Below are 25,395 nucleotides of genomic sequence, written 5' to 3'. Positions count from 1 at the left end.
GCAGAATCTATGAGAATTATGCTAGCTTTAGCGTTACAAAAAGGATTCAAAATTAAACATTTCAATTTTGAATGTGCTTATCTAGATGCCAATTTAAGGCTAAACTATCTATAAATTGAAAAAAAATAACAAAAACGGGGTGGCGGGCTCTTATGAGCAAAATTAAAAAATAAGCATTAATTTTTTCATTTCAATTTTCATTTCATTGTGTGCAGAAATGTTCAAACTAGTTTCCCAGTGAAAAAAGTTTTCAAAAAGACCAAATTTAAGTACCTAAAATAAACCATTTTCGGTCCAGGTGGTATTGATCCAGGAACAGTACAAGTGTGAGGGTTTTTTGCCCAGCAAAAACTAAGCCGCCCCCCCCCCAAAAGAAATTCTCATACAAAGAACCCCTAACATGATGCAAAGTCATGAAATTTCAAGTTTCAGATATGCAGGAAAAATTTTTACAGGGTCTCAAACTTCGATTCAGGTCACATAGACCTGAACAGAACAGGAGGATGTCTATCTAAAGCAAGCTTCTGGTTTTGAACTTGAGGATGGCAATAAAGTGTATAAATGAAAAAAGGCTCTCTATGGTATACCTGTTTAAATGAAAAACTGATTCAAATGAGATTTAGGTGTAGCATAGCTGACACATGTGTATACAACAAAGATGTTGGACAGAACTAAATAATGATACTTGTGTATGTAGATGGCATTTGTGTTTGTACCATGGATGATTGGACAATTATGCAAATATTTAATGATCATAACAAGTCATTGATACTATACAAACAGGTAAACAGGAGATTGTATTGAGTCAAAAGAAAAAGATTGTAGAATTGGTAGATAGAGTGGGGTTACAGGATGCCAAAATAGTTAAAACCCCTATGTTAACTGATTGTCATGCTCAAGAATGTAATTATTTATTTGGACATCAAGATCTCTACAGGTCAATTATAGGAAGTCTTCTTCATATTGTCAACTATACTGGGTCAGACATTGCATATGCAGTGGGAGTTTTGAGTAGAAAAGTTTAAAAGATTGGCACACACTTAAGAGGGTACTAAGATAACTGTTCAGCATGGTTTACATATAGTATCAGGAAGGGAAAATATTCTGATTTGCATGGTTATAGCTCATTTACAAGCTTAAATGACAGGAAGTCCTGCACAAACTATAATTAAGTTTGCAGACATTCCCAAAGTATGGAAATCTAGGAAACAGACAACAATCAGTCTGTCCACAGCAGAAGCTGAATATTCTGCTCTTTCAGAGGCATGTTGTGAGTTGATTTGAATAAACCAATTATTAAAATATTATGGCATAGATATAGTAAAATCTATACCTGTATTTGAAGATTCTCAAACTTGCATGTATCTTGCAGAAGCAGAAAACTTAAAATCAAGAACTAAGTATATTGCAGTCAGATATCAAAATGTTAAACAACTTGTACAATCAGGGAATATTAAATTATGTTATATTAAAACTGAATGTAACACTGCAGATATATTTACAAAACCATTGTTAAATGCACAACATAGAGCTATGAAGGACAAGATGTGTATTGCTGAATTGGAATATTAGAAGGAGTGTCAGGATTAGGCCTAACTTGATATAATATCCCAATGCAGGAAGAAGGACTGTAGTCAATATAATGGCTATTATACTTAGAGAATGCTGAATCATTGTAAGTCAAGTAAATATGCTGTAACCTGATTGGTTGGTAAATATATAAACATGTAAGAAACCTTTGCATTGGTCTTTGTTGGTTGCTGTGGTTGTAATGGTAGTAGTGGTTGACTAGTTATAATGTGGCTTATGTATAGTAAGATAAGAGTATAAGTAATAGTGTAAATAGAAAAGTAATATTTGCTACGAAGAACTATATTTTTTCAAGAACTCCTGCTGCAGTGTGTTCTTTTGAAGACTTCAGCTTCTTATATATTGGTCTGTGGCTGGCTGGCTGGATTGGGTTAGCTTCCAAAAGTGCAGCTCTAACAGTATTGATTGCCCCAAAGAAGTATCTCATGGAGACTCAACAAAAGCATCTAACCTCATCTGAAAGAAACATTTTGGCAGGGAGAAACCATTGAATTTTGAAGAGTTATACAAATTGATTACTTTAATTGGAAGCACTGGAGTCTTTCAAATGCCAAACAATGCATCAGAAATGCTGGAGTTCTACTGATTTTCAAAAGTAAGGCAACATAAGATTTTAAATACTACCATTTCTCCTAGGTCTCCCTTCTCGCCTTTTAGTCCTCGAAATCCAAGGGGTCCCTAAAAAATAATAGACACATATATGTGTTTATTCATGTATATCATCTATCACTGCGTGAAAATTCACACTGACATGCATTTATGTACACATAAACATCACTGGCACATAGCAAAATTAATAACTTTTTTTTACCTCTTCCCCATGAATTCCACCAACTCCATCAGACCCATCCTGTCCCTGAGAGAATAAAATCAATATCAGCTCAGTTTTCACATTTATTATCCAACATGATATTGTCCACAGAAGTTAAATATATGTCAGTTTCAGTAGACGACCAAAATTAGTAAAAGACTGTCAGTTATTTTCTCCATCACTTTGGCTTGAATTTCATTTCAGCTAACATACTATGAAATTTTTTATATAATGCTTGCTACAATTTCATTTTTTTTCTTTTTGAATCCAGGCCTTTCTATCGTATGTATCAGAGATCTAATCCCTTAGGCTATAAATTAATGTTAAATAAACTGCAGTAATTAAAATTTTGTACATATTAAATATTTTCTTACTATACCTGTTTTCCATGCAATCCTCGTTGACCCTGAAAGATTTAAACAGTTATGCATTAAAACATAAAAATGTCGTGTGGTGGGACCCAGGGGAAGAGCCTTCTCTGTGGCGGCCCCAACCCTCTGGAACCAGCTCCCCCCAGAGATCAGGACTGCCCCCACCCTCCTTGCCTTTCATAAACTTTTTAAAACCCACCTCTGCTGTCAGGCATGGGGGAACTGAGACATCCCCCCTTGCCTATGTAGCTGTATGTATGATATGTTTGTGTGTATTATTTTTTATATACTGGGGTTTTTAGGCTTTTTAATGTAAAATTGTTATTTTAAACTTTAATATTAGATTTGTTACTGTATATTGTTTTTATTACTGCTGTGAGCCGCCCCGAGTCTGCGGAAAGGGGCGGCATACAAATCTAATTAATAATAATAATAATAATAATAATAATAATAATAATAATAAAACCAATGTAACACACATACATTAAAAGCAGAATAATACAAAATATCGAAAGGAAATGATGGGTAAATTCTTACTTTTCGCCCCCTAGTGCCACATTCTCCTATATCACCTTGCTTTCCTTGAATTCCTTGAATTCCCCGGGGACCCTGAAACAGAAAATCAAACATTTTGTAAGTATATAATCAAATATGTATTTATTCCAAACACTGAGGGATTAATTCAAAAATAACATAATTTACCGGGTCTCCATCATTTCCTGGGTATCCTGGATCTCCCACAAAACCAGTCATGCCCTGAAAATATCAATTAAAATTATAATATTGAAATAACAGATATATTCAAGTGAATTTTTTTATTTCAAAATGGCTAAAGGATACACTAATGATCTGTGATGAAGACAACCTGCTAGCATTATTGTCAACCCTTATTTACAAGACAGTCTCCTGCCGTATGCCTCCCAGAGACCAATAAGATTGCACATTGCTGGTCTTCTTTGGGTCCCATTGACTATGCAATGCATGTTGGCGGGGCCACAGGGGAGGGCCTTCTCTGTGGCCACCCCAACTCTGTGGAACCAACTCCTCCTCGATGTCCATACCGTTCCCACCCTGCTGGCCTTCCAAAAGGCTATGAAGATGTGGCCTGGGGGCCATGAATTGTACATCTTTCATGGTCAAATTGTATTGAATGATATGTATGTTTTCATTGGATTGCTGGGTTGTAGGTTTTAACTGGGGCTATTATTTTAATTTGTACTTGACTTCTTTTTATTGTTAACTGTACTTTTTCATATTATTGTAAACTGCCCTGAGTCCTTCGGGATTGCATAGAAGTCAAATAGATAAATAAATAAATAAACAAACAAACGAACGAACGAATGAATGAATAGACTTTTTTCTATGTATAATTGATTTAGACTTTTACAGATCTGAAGAACATTGAGAGAACCAGCTTCGTATAGTGGTTAAAGTAACAAGCTAGAAACTGGGAGACCATGAGTTCTAGTTGTACTGTCAGCATGAAGTGAGCTGGGGGGCATTGGGCCAGTCACTCTCTTGAAACCTAAGGAAAGAAAAGCAATGGCAAATAATTTCTGAAATTTTACCAAGAAAACTTCATGGTCTTCCCCAGGCAGTGGCCAGGAGTCAATACTCACTCAAGGACACATAAAAAATAAAGATTGAAAGACCTGTTCTGAAGCCATTATGATTTATTGTTAAATATCTGAGAAACAGATATCTTTTCTTATATAGTTCCTAAACTTTGGAAACTACTTCCTTCCAATCCTTCATTTTCTCTACCTCTTGACATAACATGAAATGCACCATATTTTTCATTTCTCCAGCAATTTTCCAGATGATATTGTTTTATTTTATCTCAATGTTAATGTTTCTGTTTAAAATGATTTGAGCCTTGAATAATTTTGGATGAAAAATGGGATGGCCTTAAAGGTGGGAGACATCTGTTTATTATTATTAACCTAAAGAAACAAATGCATGTTAGACTTAACAAGTGACTGCATTTAGATGTTTTTCAGTATGGTCTAACCAATTCCAGCTATCTTTCAAGTGGTAAACCATTAAAGGAACTTTTCTACAGGTAGAAATTAAATATCAAGAATTTCTAGTAAGTGAGAGGAGGGCATGGCCAAATGCTGTGGCAAGATGGGTGTTCACTGTGCTCTGCTGGGGGATTCTGATATTCTTGCAGTTAGAGGAGTTCTGCCTCAATTAAAACCAGGTCAGAACTGCCTTGTACGGGTGGGGACAAAGTTAAGTGATAAGTTGGGGAAAGTGGCAAACCACCTGAGGAACTGACAAGGTCCTCTCACCAGTAGCAAAGGAAGACGACACTCAAAATATCATCTTAGTTGCACCAGCCACAAATGGCGGGATTGTTTTTTTTAAAAAGAGAAGTCACCTGGGAAAGAAGGTACAAGATTGAGTGCTGGAGAGCGAAGGAGTAGTTGAATTTAGTGTTGGTTAGTGCAAATGCTAATAGAAGCTTGAAAGACTGAAAGGATTGAAAGTATAGGAAGTGGCTAGCTAGCAGCGGAGAACCATGGGAAACCATGGAATTTTTACAAGGGGAAAAAAGAGATGGAATTATAATTGAAAACCTGGATTTTGACTATAAAGTACTTTTAAAGAATTCGGTAAAGAAGATTATAAGAGAATATTTTCGGTGTGGTCAAAACTGATTTAAACATTGAGGAAAAATATGGAATAAAAAAGTAGATTTGGAAGCATAGGTACCATCTACAGATTGGAGGAATAATTGCAATAGTGGGAAATTTTCATAGATGTTTTTACAGCTGTTGACCTTCAACAAGGAAATTATTTTGGTATCTGAGAAGCACTGTGCAAGGAATAATATGTAATTTTTCTGAAAGACAACTTTGATCTGTTTTTATTAGATTGAACTTTGAAGAAACTTGAACGTTGAAAAGGATAACAGATTGGGACTTTAAAGGTAGAGACTGATATACTAAAAAGGCTGTCGGAGCAGGCATCTGTTAACACCTGGATTTTGTAATACTTAATGAATTCTTGATAAAAATGAGATGGAGGCAAGCAATTATGAAGAATTGGTGGCATTTTAAAAAGACCTTCATGAGGACATAAAAGACATAAAATATACCTTATGGGATTTTAAAAGAGTTTTTTGGGACTGAGAATTGTTGTGAGCCACCCGAGTCTACTGAGAGGGGCGGCATACAAATCTAATACATAATAAGAAGAAGAAAAGGAAAGAGAAAAAGAACTAAAGAATAACAATGGCTTTAAGGATAAACTAGATGTTGTTAACTAGAGGTTAACAACATCTGTAACAATGAAAATAAAGAAGAAGACAGAAAAAGAGGTGGATTTAGAATAGAATAACCAGATAGATTTAGAATAGAATAACCAGATAGATGACTATATTGAAAGCTACATTGATAAAAAGAAAAAAGATATTGCAAATGAACAAATTAATGAATATATTATAATTCATGATGATTTTACTGGGTTTTACAATGATCAAAAGAGAATGGGGAGAAAATATTGTCAATGAATGAAACAATTAAAAAAAAGAAGGGGGTAATATAGAGGAAAGAGGAATAAAAATTGAAGTTAGAATTGGACAAGTACTATTTTTAAAGAGTGGGGAAGCTTGGAGGAAAAGAAGATGGAGATATAAACACAAAAAGAAGAAAAAGGGGGAAGAAGCAAGAAAAGTGAGTTGGAAACATGAAAATGGTTGATTTAATAAAGAAGGGAAATAGATTTACCATAATGTACCATAATGAATTTTAGAAAGTAAATAGATTTTTAAAAATCTATTTACTTTCTAAAATTCATTATGGTACATTATATGGTTATAATTATTATGAATAGTGAATAAGACTTAATTCAAAGATCAATGAATTGAAGGATTGGTTGTACTAAATGAAGTTACAAATTAACTAATGGAAGAAAATATAATTCTTTAAGCTATCACTGTTGTATTTTTTAAATTGATTTTTTAAAATATAAACACACACACAACATAAAACAGGTGCTCTGTGACTAGTGCCCACCAACAGAAAAACAGAAAAACAGAACGAGCGACCGAGTGGGTAACAAGAAGGAGGGAGGGAACTGCTGCTCTGACAGACCATGGCGAAAAACATCAAAAAAACATAAAAATAAAGAAAATTTGCTTGGCTCAGTGGTCCTGAGGGTGAGTACTGTAACCGGCCCGGAGCCCCAGCTCCGAGCTGATCCCCTGGGGACCCCCCCATGCCATGAGGATTCCCCCGAGCCCAGCTACCTACCCAGCTACCGGGAGCCCCGACGCCCAGCTGACTGCCTGGTGCGAAAACTGGCCTAGAGCCCCAGCACCGAGCTGATTCCCCAGGGACCTGACACCAAAATAAAATAAAAATAAAAATAAAAATACCCAGCTACTGGGAGCCTCGACGCCCAGCTGACTGCCTGGCATGAAACCGGCCCAGAGCCCCAACGCCAAGCTGATTCTCTGGGGACCCGACACCAAAAAAAATAAATAAAAAAAAATACCCAGCTACTGGGAGCCCCGATGCCCAGCTGACTGCCTGGCATGAATCTGGCCCAGAGCCCCAGCGCTGAGCAGATCCCCCCAGGGACCCGACATCAAGAGGATTCCCCTGAGCCCAGCTATTTACCGGGAGCCCTGACGCCCAGCTGACTGCCTGACGCGAAACTGGCCCAGAGCCCCAGCGCCAGGACTCCCCCCAGCGAAGCCAGGAGGACTCCCCCCAGCCTCTGGAGGCCTCAGCGACCTCCTTCAAAGCCCCGATGCCCAGCTGATCCTTCCGGGAGCGCCCAAAGCCAGGAGGACTCCCCCGAGCTTCCGGAGCTATAAGCAACCTCCCCCGAAGCCCTCGACGCCCAGCTGACTCTACCGGGAGCACCAGAAGCCAGGGGGACTCCTCGAGCCTCCGGAGCCCTCAGTAACCCCCCCCCCAACGAAGCACTGAAGCCCAGCAGACTGCCCTTGGCGACCTCCCCCCAACCTCCGCCATTACCACGTGGCTAGAAGACCAGCTCTGCTCCTCAATTATTGGTTCTTCATAACCTCTGTCCTTCATAACCCTAAAATCGCCCAGCTAGCAGTGACGCTCAAACCCCACCTAGTGGCTGTAAATAATCTAGCAGTCACTTCCAAAACCTTTCTCATTCAAAGCTACAGATCCCTACAGGTTGCTCCTACACCCCCTAGTGGCTGCAAAGGAACCTAGCAGTCACTTCCAAATCGCTCTCATTCAACCAACAGCTATGCCATCCAAGAAAAAAACCCAAGCAAATCAAGTAAATGATTCTGTTAACATCTGCTTTATTTGCAACAACACTATTAATACACAAGAAGGATTTATAAAATGTCACTCCTGCAAAAAATCAGCTCAACATACCTGCCTTAACATAAATAAGCATGTCGCCACTTTTCTTCAAGATAATCCTTCTTTCTACTATTTCTGCCCATCCTGTACTCCCAAACCAGACTCCCTTGGCAATCTATCTGATGTAATACAATCAACAGTCTCTAAAACTCAAAAAATCATACACAGAAAGCATGGAATCACGGCTTGCCTCCATAGAAAAAAACATCCAAGATCTGATACAAGCTAAAACACCAAAACAAGTACCCTACACCACCCCGCCACCACCACTTTATACTCCACCACAGCCTCTATCTCCAAGCCCTACTACTAACATCTCCACCCTGATGCAAGATGCCATGGAACGGAGACAAAAACGCCTTAACGCCATACTTTTTGGCCTAGAGGAAAATGGGGAATCCAATCTATCTAATATTCGTAGTATCATCCACAACCACCATCCTCAATCAATCACCCCGACGATATCTTAGCGGTTTCTAGAAGCGGCCCTGTACTAAAGTACAGTGATGGAACAATGGCTCCCCGGCTGTGCAGAATAGTCTGCAAAAATGAAACTACCAAACAACAGTTCATCAGGACCATGAACTCCATCACCAGAAATAACGCAAATTACAACAAACTCAGATCCAGACCAGACCTAACACTACTCCAACGCATCCACTCTCGTGAACTACGGGCCGAACACCGGAGACGTTGTGACCAAGGTGAAACTAACCTCTATATTGACTACTGCTCTGATTGCATCAGGACCAAAACTCATAATCCTCCCTTCTTCTCCAAATCCACTGTCCCTCTTCAACCATCTTCTCCACCTATCATCCCTCATCTACAAACGGACCCCCCCCCAGCACTTCAAGCAACAAATCAGATAGCGCGCCTCTTACTACCTCATTCCAATCCAATTTCAACCCAACTCAATCCAATCGCTCCCTTGACCATAAACTCAATCTCAAATGTAAACTAATCAATGCAAGAAGCATAATCAACAAATTGTCTGAATTCCTCATACTACTTGACACAAACATATTTGACTTAATCTTTGTTTGTGAAACATGGCTGAACTCTTCATATCCTGGCTCCATCATCACACAAAGTAACTACCTGGTCTTCCGGTCTGACTGCGAATCCCGCAGAGGGGGTGGTGTAGCCATATTCTACAAAAGCTCACTCAATCTAAAAAACATTCAAGTTGCACAAGATCTTATCCTCCCTGAAAGCCTAGTTTGTGACATTTCCCTCAACACTACACTCCGTTTCCTACTGTGCTACAGAGCTCCAAACTACGACATTACCCATGCAACTAAACTAACCTCCCTCCTAACTTGGGCAACCTCCTGCCCCCATCCCATTATCTTCCTTGGTGACCTCAACCTATCACACATCAACTGGTCACTAAACGAATGCTCCACTGAACCTATACATACCACCATCTATAACGCCATCACCAGCCTAGGACTAGAACAATTAGTATCAAACAACACCAGACTCAACCACTGTCTCGATCTCATATTCTGCAACAGCAAAAGTGCTATCTATGGACTGCATACAAAAGAACACTCCAACAGCGACCACAGTACGATCAACTTCAACCTCAACCTACATCATCTAAACACTCACCTGAAGTATGCGGCGCCTAAGTACAATTTCAGGAAAGCCAACTATGAACTCATAGACGCCAATCTCTCATTTATTAATTGGCAATCCTTGTTCTCTAACTGCATCACCACTGATGATCTCTACAATATGTTTTTACTCCAAATCAAAAGGCTTATCGAACTACATGTGCCACTCACTTCTTCCAGAGGTAAACAAAAAAATAACATACCTGTCTCGATAAAGAAACTACAAACCCCCCAAAAATCCCTCTGGCGTAGAAACAAAAAAAGCCCAGTAACCAACTTTAGAGTCTGCTACAAAAGCATATGCCAAAGAATAAGAGCAGAATGCCTCAGCTATCACAGCAAACAAGAAGAAAGCCTCCTTCGCACCAAGTCTAACCATGCTTTCTATAACTTCATCAACAACAAACTCAATGACTCCAGACCTATTCCATCACTCGTAGGACCCAATAACAAAGAATACCATGATGACCCATCCAAGGCCAACCTCGTCAACTCTTTTTTCGGCTCTGTTTTTGTCAACAGCAATGGTTCTTCTCCCATTTTCGCAAATCGCACCTCTAACCCACTAAAAAACCTAACCCAAATCTTCTTCACTGTAGACAATGTAGAAAAAGCAATCCGTGACATCAAACCCTCCCTATCTGCCGGACCAGACGGTCTCTGTGCATACTTCCTAAGGAAACTTTCTTCTGCTCCCCAAGCTATGGTCAAAAGCAATAGTCATCCCCATTTTCAAAAAAGGAGACCCTTCACTAGTGGACAACTACAGACCAATATCTCTTTGTTGCATCCCTTGTAAAATCATGGAATCAATCATAAATCGATCAATCACCCTCAGAATCTAATAACCTACTCTCAAACAAACAATTTGGATTAAGAAAGAAACTATCCTGCAACCTACAACTACTTCATTGCAAAAACATTTGGACTACCCTGCTCGACCAAGGAAAATCCATTGATGCAATTTATATAGACTTCTGCAAAGCCTTCGACTCAGTGGTCCACGACAAACTACTCCTAAAACTCAAATCCTATGGCATCTCAGGACTCCTCCACAACTGGATTACTGCATTCCTGTCAAATAGGCAACAAATTGTCAAAATTGGTAGCGCCATCTCCACCCCCGCCCCTGTCATAAGTGGCGTTCCCCAGGGAAGCGTACTAGGTCCTACTCTCTTCATTCTCTACATCAATGATGTCTGTGACCATATCGAAAGCAACTGTGTTCTTTTTGCCGACGATGTGAAACTTTTCAACACTACTGATAACACACTCACCCTCCAAAAAGACCTGGACTTTGTCTCAGACTGGTCTAACACCTGACCTGGCAACTTCAAATATCAACCAACAAATGCTCTACCCTCCACATTGGCAAAAAGAATCCTAACCGCACATACGAACTGAATAAACAATCTCTCACTGCTAACCCACATTCTGTAAAAGACCTTGGAATACTAATATCGAATGACCTAAGTGCTAAAGCTCACTGCAACAATATTGCCAAAAAAACCTCTAGAGTTGTTAACCTGATCCTACGCAGCTTCTGCTCAGGCAATCTCACTCTACTCACAAGAGCCTACAAAACTTTTGCCAGACCCATCTTAGACTACTGCTCATCTGTCTGGAACCCATACCACATCTCAGACATCAACACCCTTGAAAATGTCCAAAGATATTTCACCAGAAGAGCCCTTCACTCCTCCACTCGAAACAGAATATCCTACGAAAATAGATTTACAATCCTGGGCCTAGAAAGCCTAGACCTACAGCGCCTAAAACATGTCCACAAGATCATATGCTGCAATGTCCTACCAGTCAATGACTACTTCAGCTTCAACCGCAACAACACAAGAGCACGCAACAAATTCAAACTTAATACGAACTGCTCCAAACTTGACTGTAAAAAATATGATTTCAACAATCGAGTTATCGAAGCGTGGAACTCATTACCAGACTCAATTGTGTCAATCCCTAACTCCCAACACTTCTCCCTTAGACTCTCCACGATTGTCCTATCCAGATTCCTAAGAGGCCAGTAAGGGGCGTACATAAGTGCACTGGAGTGCCTTTTGTCCCCTGTCCAATTGTCTTTCCTTTCTTTCACCTATCTTATATATTCTCTTCCTTTCATATATCCGCTCCTCTAAGCCCACTTTCACCCTCTTTTATATTATCACATGTCTATTTTTCTTCCTATGTATTTGTGTATTGGACAAATGAATAAATAAAATAAATAATTTACACCCCAACACCAGATCGGGGGTGTTTCTTGTATATACCATTTTAACTCAAGAGCAAAATATCTGTTTACATATTATAAAGTGATTCGAATTTATTCCTTGTAGCTTGGTCTCGGATTCTACTCGCCATATATACCTTGTCCCATTATCCCATCAGTTGTCGCAAATCAGTTTCATTAACCGAATTCATCCTTTTATCCATAATCTCAAATTGAATATGATCCACCATGTACCGGTACCAATTTTGCATTGTCCATTTTGTCGCATCCTTCCAACCCAAGACTATTACCATCTAAGCGCTTTCTATCACTGCTTGTTTTATTTCTCTAAATTCTCTCATCGCATTGCTTTTAACTAAAACTGCCATTTCCTTAGTAATTATCTATCATATATATAACATCCTATTAATATCTTCTTGCACTTTTTGCCAAAAGTTCTGCGCTACCGGGCATTCCCAAAGCATATGCATGAACAATCCTTTACCTTGACACCCATGCCAACAGATGTTATTGTTAATGTTGTTGTTGTTGTTGTTATTGTTATTGTTATCATTATCATCACCGTCAACATCATCATCATCACCATCATCATCATCATTATTATTAATTAGATTTGTATGCCGCCTCTTTCCGAAGACTCGGAGAGGCTCACAACAACAAAACAGTACAAATCCAATGATTAAAACAATTTAAAAACCCTTAGTATAAAAAACAATCATACATCTCATGCAAACCATACATAAAATGGAAACGGCTCAGGGGAATCAATTTCCCCATGCCTGACGGCAGAGGTGGGTTTTAAGGAGTTTGCAAAAGGCAAGGAGGGTGGGGGCAATCCTAATCTCCAGGGGGAGATGATTCCAGAGGGTTGGGGCCGCCACAGAGAAGGTTCTTCCCCTGGGTCCTGCCAGACAACATTGTTTCATTGACGGGACCTGGGGAAGGCTAACTCTGTGGGTCCTAACTGGTTGCTGGGATTCGTGCGGCAGATGGTGGTCCCGGAGATATTCTAGTCCGATGCCATGAAGGGCTTTACAGGTCATAACCAACACTTTGAATTGTGACCAGAAACTGATCGGCAAGCAATTCAGACTGCGGAGTGTTGGTGTAACATAGGCATACCTGGAGAAGCCCATGATTGCTCTTGCAGCTGCATTCTGCACGATCTGAAGTTTCCGAACACTCTTCAAAGGTAGCCCATGTACAGAGCATTACAGTAGTCGAACCTCGAAGTGATGAGGGCATGAGTGACTGTGAGCAGTGACTCCTGGTCCAGGTAGGGCCACAACTGGTGCACCAGGCGAACCTGGGCAAACACCCCCCTCACCACAGCTGAAAGATGGTTCTCTAATGTAAGCTATGGATTGAGGAGTGGACCCTCTCTGAGGGGATCAATAATCCCCCCCCAGGGTAATGGATGGACAGATGGAATTGTCCTTGGGAGGCAAAACCCACAGCCACTCTGTCTTATTAGGGTTGAGTTTGAGTCTGTTGACACCCATCCAGACCCTAACAGCCTCCAGACAACAGCACATCACTTCCACTGCTTCATTGACTGGACATGGGGTGGAGATGTACAGCTGGGTATCATCAGCGTACTGATGATACCTCACCCCATACCCCTGGATGATCTCACCTAGTGGTTTCATGTAGATATTAAATAGCAGGGGGGAGAGGACTCAGCCCTGAGGCACCCCACAAGGGAGAAACATAGAGGTCAACCTCTGACCCCCCACTAACACCGACTGCGACCGACTGGAGAGGTAGGAGGAGAACCACTGAAGGACACTGCCTCTCACTCACAACCCCTCCAGCCGGCGCAGGAGGATACCATGGTTGATGGTATCGAAAGCCCCTGAGAGGTCAAGAAGCACCAGGACAGAGGATAAACCCCTGTCCTGGGTCTGCCAGAGCTCATCCATCAATGCGACCAAAGCAGTTTCCATGCTGTAGCTGGGCCTGAAATCTGACTGTTGAGGGCCTATATAATCAGTTTCTTTCAAGAACTGCTGGAGCTGGAGCTGGAGCCCCAACCCCTTCTTAACAACCTTCCCTATAAAGGGAAGGTTGGAGACTGGAGGACAGTTGTTGGGAATGGCTGGGTCCAGGGAAGGTTTCTTGAGGCGGGAGCTCACAAGTGCCTCCTTGTAGGGAGCTGGGAAGGACCTCCTCCCCAAAGAAGCATTGACAATCTCCTGGACCCAACTCTGTGTCACCTCTCTGCTGGCCGAAACCAGCCAGGAGGGACATGGATCCAGTAAACAGGTGGTGGAACTCACAGATCCAGTGGCCTTGTCCTCTTCATCAGGTGTCATCAGATCAAACTCTTCCCAGACAGGTGGACCAGTACAGGCCCCAGTCACCTCGACTGACTCGTTGTCAGTTGACTCTGTTATCCAATCGGAGTCAAGGTCCGCCCGGATCCGAGTGACGTTATCAGCGAAAAATGTGTTAAAATCCTCAGCACTGCTCTGCAAGGACTCCCCAACTCCCCCCTGGTTAAGAAGGGAGCGGGCCACCCTAAACAGAGCAGCTGGGCAAGATTCCGCTGATGCAATCAAGGCAGCATGATATGCACAACTTGCCGCCTTGAGCACCACTTTGTAAGTCTTAATATGAGCTGTGTTCAAGTGTTCAATCGGATTCGGACTTACTCTTCCTCCATCGCTTCTCTAGACATCTCTTCTGGTGTTTCAATTTCTGGAGCTGCTCAGTAAACCAAGGAGCTATCAGGGGTCTAGTGCCACGGAGAGGTCGCAACGGCGCAATCCAGTTAAAAGCCTCCATTGCAGCCTTATTCCAGGCTATGGCAAGAGACTCTGCCGAACTGTGGATGAGTGCATCTGGAATAACCCCATGCGGTTTTGAAATCCCTCTGGGTCCATCAGACATCTGGGGTGGAACCACCTAATTGATTCTACCTCCCTGCGGGGAAGGATTGGAGCCAGGAAGTCAAGCTACAGTAGAAAATGGTCTGACCATGCCAAAGGCAACACTTCTAAGCCCCTTAGTCTCAGACCATTACTCAATTGCTCAGAGAGGAATACCATGTCAGGTGCGTGCCCCCCCTCGTGAGTCGTACCCTGAACTACTTGAGTCAGATCCATGGCTGTCATGGTGGTCATAAACTCCCGCGCTAGCCCAGAGGTTTCACCGAGTGATGGTAGGTTAAAGTCCCCCAAGACAATAAGTCTGGGGAACCCTACCGCCAGCCTGGCTACCTCCTCGAGCAGCACAGGCAGGGCTATTTACAAGTAGCTGGGAGACAGGTATGTGAACAACAAGCCCACCTGAACCCCTAAGTCCAACTTCACCAGGAGGGACTCACAACCCGCAATCTCTGGAGCAATGAGTCTATGCAGGCAAAGGCTCTCCCTGGCTGTAATAACCACTCCTCCCCCCCTTCCCTGGGGTCGAGGCTGATGCCATACCTGAAACCCAGCTGGGCAGATTTCAGAGAGAGGAACTCCTCCCTCTGGGCCCAGCCAAGTTTCAGTCACACATGCCAGGTCGGCCTCCTCCTCCAGGATCAAATCCCGGATGAGCTTTATTTACCACCGACCTGGCATTGAGTAGCAGCAGGCCCAGGATTCAACTCATCACCAGTACCCTGGGTTGAGATCACGGAGCCGGAACATGGGATCACTATTAAGAAGCGATCTCTCCTTCCCCTGGAACAGCTAGCTCCATGGCTCCTGCCATATCTGCCTCTCTCCAGCAGCACCGGGATATTCTGACCTTCAGCCACCGAATAAATAGGTGCCTCCTCTCCTCCTGCCTCTCCAACGTCAGGTGGGCCAAATATGTCATTCATACCATTCCCATTCACCTCATCCAAACCATAATCCTACCCACCCCTCCCATCCCACCCATATCAATCATTCATTCCAAACATATTGCTACACCCACCCCAATTATCCATCAATTAAAAAAACCCCTACATAAATTAACTAAAAACATAAAAATATACAAAAATAGGGAAATTTTAGCTAATAGTTCTTAGTCATTAGTCAGCTGAAAGTTCTTAAAGAGCAGCCACAGCAAGATGGTGCCAGACTTCAGCCTGGCAAGTTCCAGAAAAATCCAATGCAAATGTCCAGGTCTCTGAATACACTGATAAGATAGTCTCCTTAGTGCTTGCCACTGCCACTAATCAGCACTCTGAGTCCTGTCTCTTTACCTCGATTGATGCTATCCCGAGTTCTACTATTCCTGTGGCAATCCTGATTCTCGTCGGTCGCCCTGATCACCCTCCAGTAGTTGTCAATTTTGCTGGGTGAAATCTCCACGCCCCCTCGCCTTCCGCAGCTCTGTATGGCCTTCGAACCATCTCTGGACAGCCTCCATTCAGTTTTAAAATGGCTCCTTGCAGTCTCCTTGTGCTCCTCCGCATCAGCTCTCTCACCCGATCCGAATTGGAACTGGATGGGTGGGCATTGGATTTGGTATTGTGTACTGTACTGTTTTTTATTATTGTTGTGAGCCGCCCCGAGTTTGCGGAGAGGGGCGGCATATAAATCCAATAAACCTAAACCTAAACCTCTCTTGCATCGGTCGGCAGTCCCTCCGATGCCAGGCACCCCCACCTTTCAGCGCCCTGGCATCCCAGGACTGTCTATTCCAGGGGGTTTATTCCAGTAGGGCAGAGCTGGCACAGCTGTCTTGTTTCCTGGTCCAAGATGGCAGGCAAGCGGCAGGCAGCAAGTGGTAGGCGGCTCCGGTGGTTCCCGGGGCTCTGGCGGCTCAAATAGTAATGGTGGCTGCCATTTTCCGAGCCGCAGCTGATCGGCTGGTTGGCTCTCAATTTCTTACAGAGCTATAATAAATTACCACGAAAGGTAATCAACAGGATCGTTGGGCACAGCAACTTCTTATCTCCCTGGGTCTGCAAAAATAAGCTGCTAATTTCAACTATTTTTGAGATGTTTCTACCATAGTCTGGCGAAACTGCGTCTCCTAGCTTCATCCTGCTGCTCCACCAAGATACTCCAAGATATTTTTAACATTCTGCTGAAAATATGCAAGTTGAACGGGTGTGTAATACCACTTATGTAATATTTTCCATCCCATTTCTTTAACCCTTGTATTCCAAGTTTTCCTTATATTCTCCACTATATTTTCCAACTCTTACACATCTACTTGTATTTCACTCTGCCACCATTTAGTCAATCCTTGGATCACATCCCCGTCTGACTGCACTAACGTCTTATATATACAGTGGGGGAAGAAAGTATTTAGTCAGACACCAGTTGTGCAAGTTCTCCCACTTAAAAAGATGAGAGAGGCCTGTAATTCACATCACAAGTAGACCTCAACCACGAGAGACAACATGAGAAAACACATCCAGAAAATCACATTGTCTGATTTTTAACAAATTTATTTGCAAGTTATGGTGGAAAATAAGTATTTGGTCATCTACGAAGAAGCAAGATTTCTGGCTCTCACAGACCTGTGACTTCTTCTTTAAGAGGCTCCTCTGTCCTCCACTCATTACCTGTAGTAATGGCATCTGTTTGTTAGCAGTATAAAAGTCACCTGTGCACAACCTCAAACAGTCACACTCCAAACTCCACTAGGGTGAAGACCAAAGAGCTGTCGAAGGACACCAGAAACAAAATTGTAGCCCTGCACCAGACTGGGAAGACTGAATCTGCAATAGGCAAGATGCTTGGTGTGAAGAAATCAACTCTGGGAGCAATAATTAGAAAATAAAAGACATACAAAACCACTGATAATCTCCCTCAATCTGGTGCTCCATGCAAAATTTCATCCTGTAGGGTCAAAATGATCACAAGAACGGTGAGCAAAAATCCCAAACCCACACGGGGAAACCTAGTGAATGACATGCAGAGACCTAGGACCAACGTAACAAAGGCTACCATCAGTAACACACTATACTGCTTAAGCCAGTAGATTTCCAGACCCGTCTGAAGTTTGCTAGAGAGCATTTGGATGATCCAGAAGAGTATTGGGAGAATGTCATATGGTCAGATGAAACCAAATGGTGTCTGACTCAATACTCCCCCCCCTGTATTACTTGCTTGCGCCTTGGTACCCTCACTTTTTTCTCTAACTTTATCTCCTCCCTAAATAGTGCTTCTTTATTCTCCCTTTCATTCACATATTTACATATTGCATTTGTTTGTAGCCATCTTCCCTTACCCAACCACCATTCTATACAATTTCTACTTGGCCTCCCATCCTTCTCATATAACTGTTCTATTTTAGTTATCCCTCTTCCCTTTAACTCTCCTATAACACTATTTAGATTTGTTTCATTATCTCTATTTATTACATATAATGATGACATTTTTGATTTATATAATCCTATTTTCCCCTGCCATTTTTTCCAGATTTCCATAGTCCCTTTCATGGGACCTATTGATTTATCTATATAACTCCTATTGCACCTTATAAAAATTAATTCTGTATTCTTCATCCCATTTACCTCTTTTTCCAATTTCACCCATTTATTTTCAAGAAATTGCAACTCCATTAATCTTTCCATTTGAAATGCTTCTCTATAAAACTGCAAACAGGGAATTCCCCATCCACCCTCTTTTTCATTAATATATAGTCAATGTAACTAAATGTATGATATCTTGCTGAATAATAAGTACCTCTATTTCCTATATCTGCATGGAGATCCACCATATTAAGTCTATTTAAATGTAGCATCCTGCTATTTCCGATCCCATTTGTTAATTGCATATTAAAATCTCCTGCCAAAAACGTTGTGCCCTGCATAAGGTTATCCAACTTCCTCTTTGTGTTTATTATAAATTGTTTGTTTTTTCTATTCAGGGCATAAATTGCAGCCAATGTCAATTTCTTTTTATTTATTTTTGCTTTAATAAACAACCACCTCCCCTCTCTATCTTTCTGAACTCCAATCTCCTCAAATAAAACCCTCTGATGAATACTCATTCTGATTTTGCATTCCTCGAGATTCAGATACCCATTTACAATTTCTATCCTTAACCAATTCATCCCTTCCTCCCCAACTTTTATGCATTTCTGTCAAAATAATAATATCCACCTTATTTTGCTTAGCCATCCTCAATATCCTATAACGTTTCAGATCCGATCCCAAACCATTTACATTTAAAACCATTATAATACACTCACTCATAATATACAAAAATAACCCTTTCCCCCTCTTGTTTTGCTCTTGGTTTACTTATTTTCCCCTTCCTCAGCCCAATCACCCCCCCAAAGTGCCTCCCCCCCATGCTCCCCCTGCCAAAGAGGGGGAGGACAAGAAAAACCTTTGTCCAATCATGAGGTACCTCTGGTGATTACACTCCTACATCGCTGAGCTCCACTTGCAACCACTTTTTGATATATTTGGGGGGGGGGGAACCCTCTCACTCTCCTTTATTTAACCATTGAATAATACCTTCTTTTACTTTTTTCCCATATCCCCCCCAGAAAGAATAAAAATTAATGATAATTTCTGGAAACATCTCCAAGAGGAGGCAACAGAGTCAGTTTCAACTCTTCAGTTCTTTGCTTTCCTCTCGCGCTGGGCTCTTGGTTTTGTCTTCTGTTCCTTTCTAATAGCCCCCACCCGCCTCAGCAACTCCTTCAACTGCTCTTCCCTTTGCCTTTCCTCCTCATCTGGCGTACCACGACCGCTGGAATAATCTTCTCCTTCTTCTGCTCCTTGCGGCTCTCCAACTGCTCTGCTTTCTTCTCCTTTTGCTCCTCGTGGCTCTCCATCTGCTCCGCTTTCTCTGAACTCAATACCCAGTTGGTTCAATAGTACCTTCCCTTCCTCCAATGATCATGCTTTGAACATCTTATTTTCCTGGAACACCAAAATAGCAGTGAAGAACATCCAGATAAACTTTACTCCACTTTGATAAAAAATGGCTTGAGATTGGGCGTAAAGCAGCTCTCTCTTTCAAAGTTTTCCAGGAGAGATCTCTGAGGACTCTTATCTCATTTCCATCTTGATTAAGGCCAGCACAACTTTTCAAATACTTGTAAATCCTTTCAGCTTTCTTCTCACTGGCCAAGGCCATAACAATGTCTCTTTGCCTCTCCAGATTTCTACATGGAATGCCCCAATGAACATGTTCTATGTCACCAAAAACAATTTGAACACCATTCGTTTTCATCCAATCAAAAGGTGCTTCAGCTAATTTTACGCCTGGAGCAAAACCTGGTCTAAACCCATGCAAATGTAAATTTCTTCTCCTTTGACGATCCTCCAGATTGGTAAGCCTATAATTGTATTGCTTAAAATCTTCGGTTCGGCTGACTAATCTGCTCCTTTTTTAACTATTTTAATATCTTGGGAAAGATTTTCAAGCACCCCTGCCACTCGTTTAAATATTTGTTCAAAGCATTCAACAATCTGAAGTAATTTATCTACCATATATATATTCAAGTATACGTTGACCCGATTATAAACCGAGGCACCTAGTTTTGCCATAAAAAAACCCTGGGAAAACTTATTGACTCGAATATAAGCCTAGGGAGAAAATACAGTGGCTACTGGTAACTTATAAAAATGGAATATTCTTCTATTGTAGATTCTTAAAATTGTTTTTGTAGCAGAATGAAAAAAAAACCATATGAAGAACGGTTACAGGAATTGGGTATATCTAGTTTAATGAAAAAAAGGACCAGGGGAGACATGATAGCATTCTTCCAATATCTCAGGGTTTGCCACAAAGAAGAGAGAGTCAACCTATTCTCCAAAGCACCTGAGGGCAGAACAAGAAGCAATGGGTGGAAACTAAACAAGAAGAGAAGCAACTTAGAACTATGGAGAACATTCCTGACAGTTAGAACAATGAATCTGTGGAACAGCCTGCCACCAGAAGTTGTGAATGCTCCAACACTGTAAGTTTTTAAGAAGATGTTGGATACCCATTTGTCTGAAGTAGTGTAGGCTTTCCTGCCTAGGCAACGGGTTGGACTAGAAGACCTCCAAGGTCCCTTCCAACTCTGTTGTTATGATGATGATGATGTAATTTTTCCTTCCAAAATGTTTGGAACAATTCCATCTGTCCATCCATTACTCTGGGGGGGAAATTATTGACCCCCTCAGAGAGGGTTTGCAACTTGGGCGTCCTCCTCGATCCACAGCTAACATTGGAACATCATCTTTCGGCTGTGGTGAGGAGGGCTTTTGCCTAGGTTTGCCTGATGCACCAGTTGCTGCCCTATTTGGACAGGGAGTCATTGCTCACAGTTGCTCATGCCCTCATCACCACAAGGTTCGACTACTGCAACGCTCTCTACATGGGGCTACCTTTGAAAAGTGTTCAGAAACTTCAGATCGTGCAGAATGCGGTCGCGAGAGCCATCGTGGGGCTTCCCAGATTGGCCCACGTTTCACCAACACTCCGTGGCTTGCACTGGTTGCCGATCAGTTTCCGGCCACAATTCAAAGTGTTGGTAATGAACTTTAAAGCCCTACATGGCATCAGACCAGAATACCTCCGGAACCGCCTTCTACTGCACGAATCCCAGTGACCGATAAGGTCCCACAGAGTTGGCCTTCTCTGGGTCCCGTCAACTAAACAATGTCATTTGGCAGGCCCCAGGGGAAGAGCCTTCTCTGTGGTGGCCCCGGCCCTCTGGAATCAACTCCCCCCAGAGATTAGAACTGCCTCTACCCTCCTTGTCTTTTGCAAATTACTTAAGACCCACCTGTATCGCCAGGCCTGGGGGAACTGCGATACCTCCCCCAGGCTTTTTATATTTTATGTTTGGTATGCATGTGTTGCATGGTTTTTAAATGATGTGGTTTTTAGATGTTTTTTAATATTAGATTTGCATACACAGCTAATAAATTATTATTATTATTATTATTATTATTATTATTATTATTATTGTTGTTGTTGTTGTTGTTGTTGTTGTTTTATTTCTTGCACCTTTCTTCCTCCCCTTCCAAAATCACTCTTTATTTTAATTCCTTCCTTTATCATATCCAAAAACCTCTTAAAATATCTTTAGGAGTGTAATCAAACCTTTTATCTTAATCTTCATTACAATATAATTATAATTTTCTTAATAATTGGGATTTCATATATTATTTCAAAACAATTGCTTAAATCAAACTTCCATATGATAAATGTTCAGATTTTCCATTTAAAACATATTTCATAAGTTAAAATCATTACTATCTCTCAGTAAATAACAATTGGGGGTTACTCAATCATTAATTGTAAAATCTTTCTTCTACATGATATTTATCTTGCACAAGGTGAAACCATACTCTAAAAAAAGGTATTAATTTTGTAGAACAAATTATTAATGACAAAATTCATACTATTATATTATCCTAACCTTTATATTGTTTTAAACAAGTCAGCATTAACAATCCTCTTGAGTATGATAAGTATAGTTGGAAGAAAAAGTTTAATTACATAGAGTTATCCCTATTTTTTTTTTTTTACAAAATAACCTCTTCTGTTACTAGAAATTAATCAATTAATAAATTACTTGTACATTTTATTTACTTGTAAAATATTGTTGCTGGCTTGATCAGAAGAGAAAGCCATAGTTCCTTCATTCTGAAAGTCTCTTCAACCCTCCCGCCCTTCCCCCAGTGCTTCCTGTAGAGGAGGAACTGTGATTCGTTCTGCCTGTTGCCAATCAGGTAGCTGAGGGGTGTTGCCGGGGGTACTGTAGCAAGAGCAGAAGCAGCTGTGCAAAAAAAAAAACCCCTCGTGTTGCCAGAGCCATGAGGTTTCCTTCCTCCCTACCTTTCACATCCGAACTGTGCAGCTTTGGAAAATGCTGCACAGGAATTTTGAGGTCAGTGAAGGTCAGTGACTCGTGTATAAGTCGAGGTTGGATTTTTCAGCACATTTTTGTGCTGAAAATCTCGGCTTATATTTTAGTATATACAGTAATTTTGTTTCAATTTTTCCGAGGCTAGAATCTCTTCCTTTCACCATTTTTTTTGTTAAGATTTATTGTACTCACAGTGTGATAGTGAAAGAAGGTCCCTCTTCCCTTACAGCCACAAATCTTAGATTCTCTTTGAATTTCTGTAATTGCTATACAACTCTGCTTTATCTTCAAGGCAGATTTATGATGTTTTGGGGAATTTTTTCCACTGTTTTCAATTTCTCATATCGGAGCTCTCATAGGGGCATCTATAGCTATCTGTGGCGCATGTGTAATCTAAGCTATTGTATACGTTGTATATGTTAGTTACAATGTGAATAACACATGGATTTGATATAACAATGAAAGATTTTTGATATATGGATGCTAGCAAAATATAATAAAATGACTATTCATATATTTTCTTTTTTCTTTCCTTTTTTGGATTTTAGTACTATGATATATAACAGTATCATAATTATGATTAATAGTGTATAAGATTTAATTAAAAGATAAATTATTTGATTTAGGAGGCATAAGCTTGGATTAGATAAATAATATGATTATAGAATTTTTTAAAAAGGATTGTTTACTCAATCTCATATTTCATAGTAGATAAAGATATTATTATTAAGGGAACATATAATACAACTGTTTCAAGAAAGCATAAAATGTGCAGTTAATGTGTTCACATATAAAGTTTTCCTGATACAGGATGTGAATAATCTATAAATGTGAGTAGACCACAATGTAAGAATTACAGTAATTATTGATGTTACTGATGCAAAATAAATATAAGAGAATAGTATTATTGTTAATATGAGACCACAGTACATGTTGAAAGCTACATTTTGATTTCTTATTGGGTGTTTAGAAATGGTTGAAAAAGAAAACAAAAGATGAGTTAATATATTAAAGAAGGAGAGGAAGCAATAAAGCCTAAAACTAAGAAGCACAGAAACAACAATTCACTTGTAAAACTTAGCTATAGCAATTAATTTGGAATAAAAATTGAATTGGTTGGTGGTAGACAAGGAGACAAAACTAGGTGTAAAGGAGGTAGCACTATTTAAAATACATACACCAAAAGTTAAGATATAAATATAATAGATAGGAGATTAAGAAATAAGTGGGATGATCATGAAAGTTAAGATTTAGAGAAGCATTTTAGTCTGTCATGCAACTGTAATAGAATTATCCACTTAGGGAAGGATTTTAAGGGTGGATGGGAAATAGCAAAGTAGGAGAGAAAGGAAGAAGGAGGAGGAGGAAGAAGGGAAAGGTAGTAGAAGGAGGGAGACGGTGTAAAAAAGTAGGTAGTAGAGATGGAATAGCTTCCTGAGATAGAAAGGAGGAGTTGGAGAAAAGAAAGATGGATGCAGACTTAATAATAAAAGGTAAAATTGGAATGTGTTTTAATTTATTGTACCTGAAAAATGATGTATGCATAATAAATTGTAATAACAATAACAATATATTAGATTTGTATGCTGCCCCTCTCCGCAGACTCAGAGTGGCATACAAGTGGCTTGAATGTATATGAAATTGTATGTTTTAATGTGGAGAAAAATAAAAAAATAGTTTAAAAATTATAGCAACATATATTTCCTTTATTGGAAATTTGTAGTGTATTGCGTGAATAATAGCATTTGACAAAGGCCTTTAACTGGTTTTCAGCTAAGTATTGTATTGCTAAATCATCTCACAAATGGTTCCATATAGTCATGTGAAACATTAACAATTATTTATTGACAAATTTAGAGAACAAAGCTAGAAATAAATGATCTAATTCAATAATAAATAATATTTTTGTGTCACCCTCACTATGTTTCAACTCTACACATGCTTCGGTTGCCATGAGTAATGGGGGGTGGGCTATGGGATTTGGGAAGGGAAGATTCAGGAAGCCCTGATAAGTTTTGTTTTCCTAGCAAAGTGGGATAAGTTTCATTTTCCTGGAAAGCAGGTGACCAGAAGGAGACCGTTAGAAGTTACATTCCATAAGTGTGACATGGTTGTGAAGATGTGTCCATCTGACAAAGACGGACAATGGGGATTGGCTATTTTCCAAAAGGGGACAAGTGGAATCTTTTGATATGAGCTATTGTCGCACCTTTTTTTCAGTCTTTGCTTTTCCTTCATTGCTTTCAGTACTGATTTTAGTAAAATTCACTTTTGAAGTTCAAAATGGACTCTGAGTTTTATTTTTCTTAAATTCCAATTGAAGAAGCTGACATTAAGCAAAGACTGCTGTGAACAGTCATCTTGGAGGATTATTTTTCTACCAAGGGGACTGAGCTGAATGTCCCACCGGGGGAGTGGAGAGGAGCAGTCAGAAGAAGATACTGGCTTGGTGAGCCCTTTTTCCCCATACTCTTCAAAAAGAGGAAGACTTGGGTCAGCAAGGAGATGACCAGCTTCAGGCTGAGCAGCTGTGGAGAGCACCCAGATAGTCCATGGGTATCAGAGTAAGTCATATTTCTGAAGATGAACTCCTCTTTTCTGATGCAAATGTCACCCACCATAAGAAACAAATGAAACAACAGGA

The 25,395-nt window shown here is 40.6% G+C and overlaps 1 protein-coding gene across 1 annotated transcript in view; it reads right to left on the bottom strand.

Annotated features, from left to right (window-relative positions):
- The window catches only part of LOC139153837 (collagen alpha-6(VI) chain-like), a 270,910-nt gene that overhangs the window by 147,087 nt on the left and 98,428 nt on the right, over positions 1 to 25,395 (bottom strand). The window contains 5 exon segments of the mRNA XM_070728258.1: positions 2,215 to 2,268; positions 2,402 to 2,446; positions 2,781 to 2,807; positions 3,310 to 3,381; positions 3,475 to 3,528. Coding sequence (XP_070584359.1) covers positions 2,215 to 2,268; positions 2,402 to 2,446; positions 2,781 to 2,807; positions 3,310 to 3,381; positions 3,475 to 3,528 — 252 coding nt within the window.

Source organism: Erythrolamprus reginae, chromosome Z (genome assembly GCF_031021105.1).
Source record: "Erythrolamprus reginae isolate rEryReg1 chromosome Z, rEryReg1.hap1, whole genome shotgun sequence".
NCBI classification, from domain to species: Eukaryota; Metazoa; Chordata; class Lepidosauria; order Squamata; family Dipsadidae; genus Erythrolamprus; species Erythrolamprus reginae.
The sequence above is the reverse complement of the archived record's forward strand: the minus strand, read 5'-3'. Positions and strand labels throughout refer to the sequence as shown.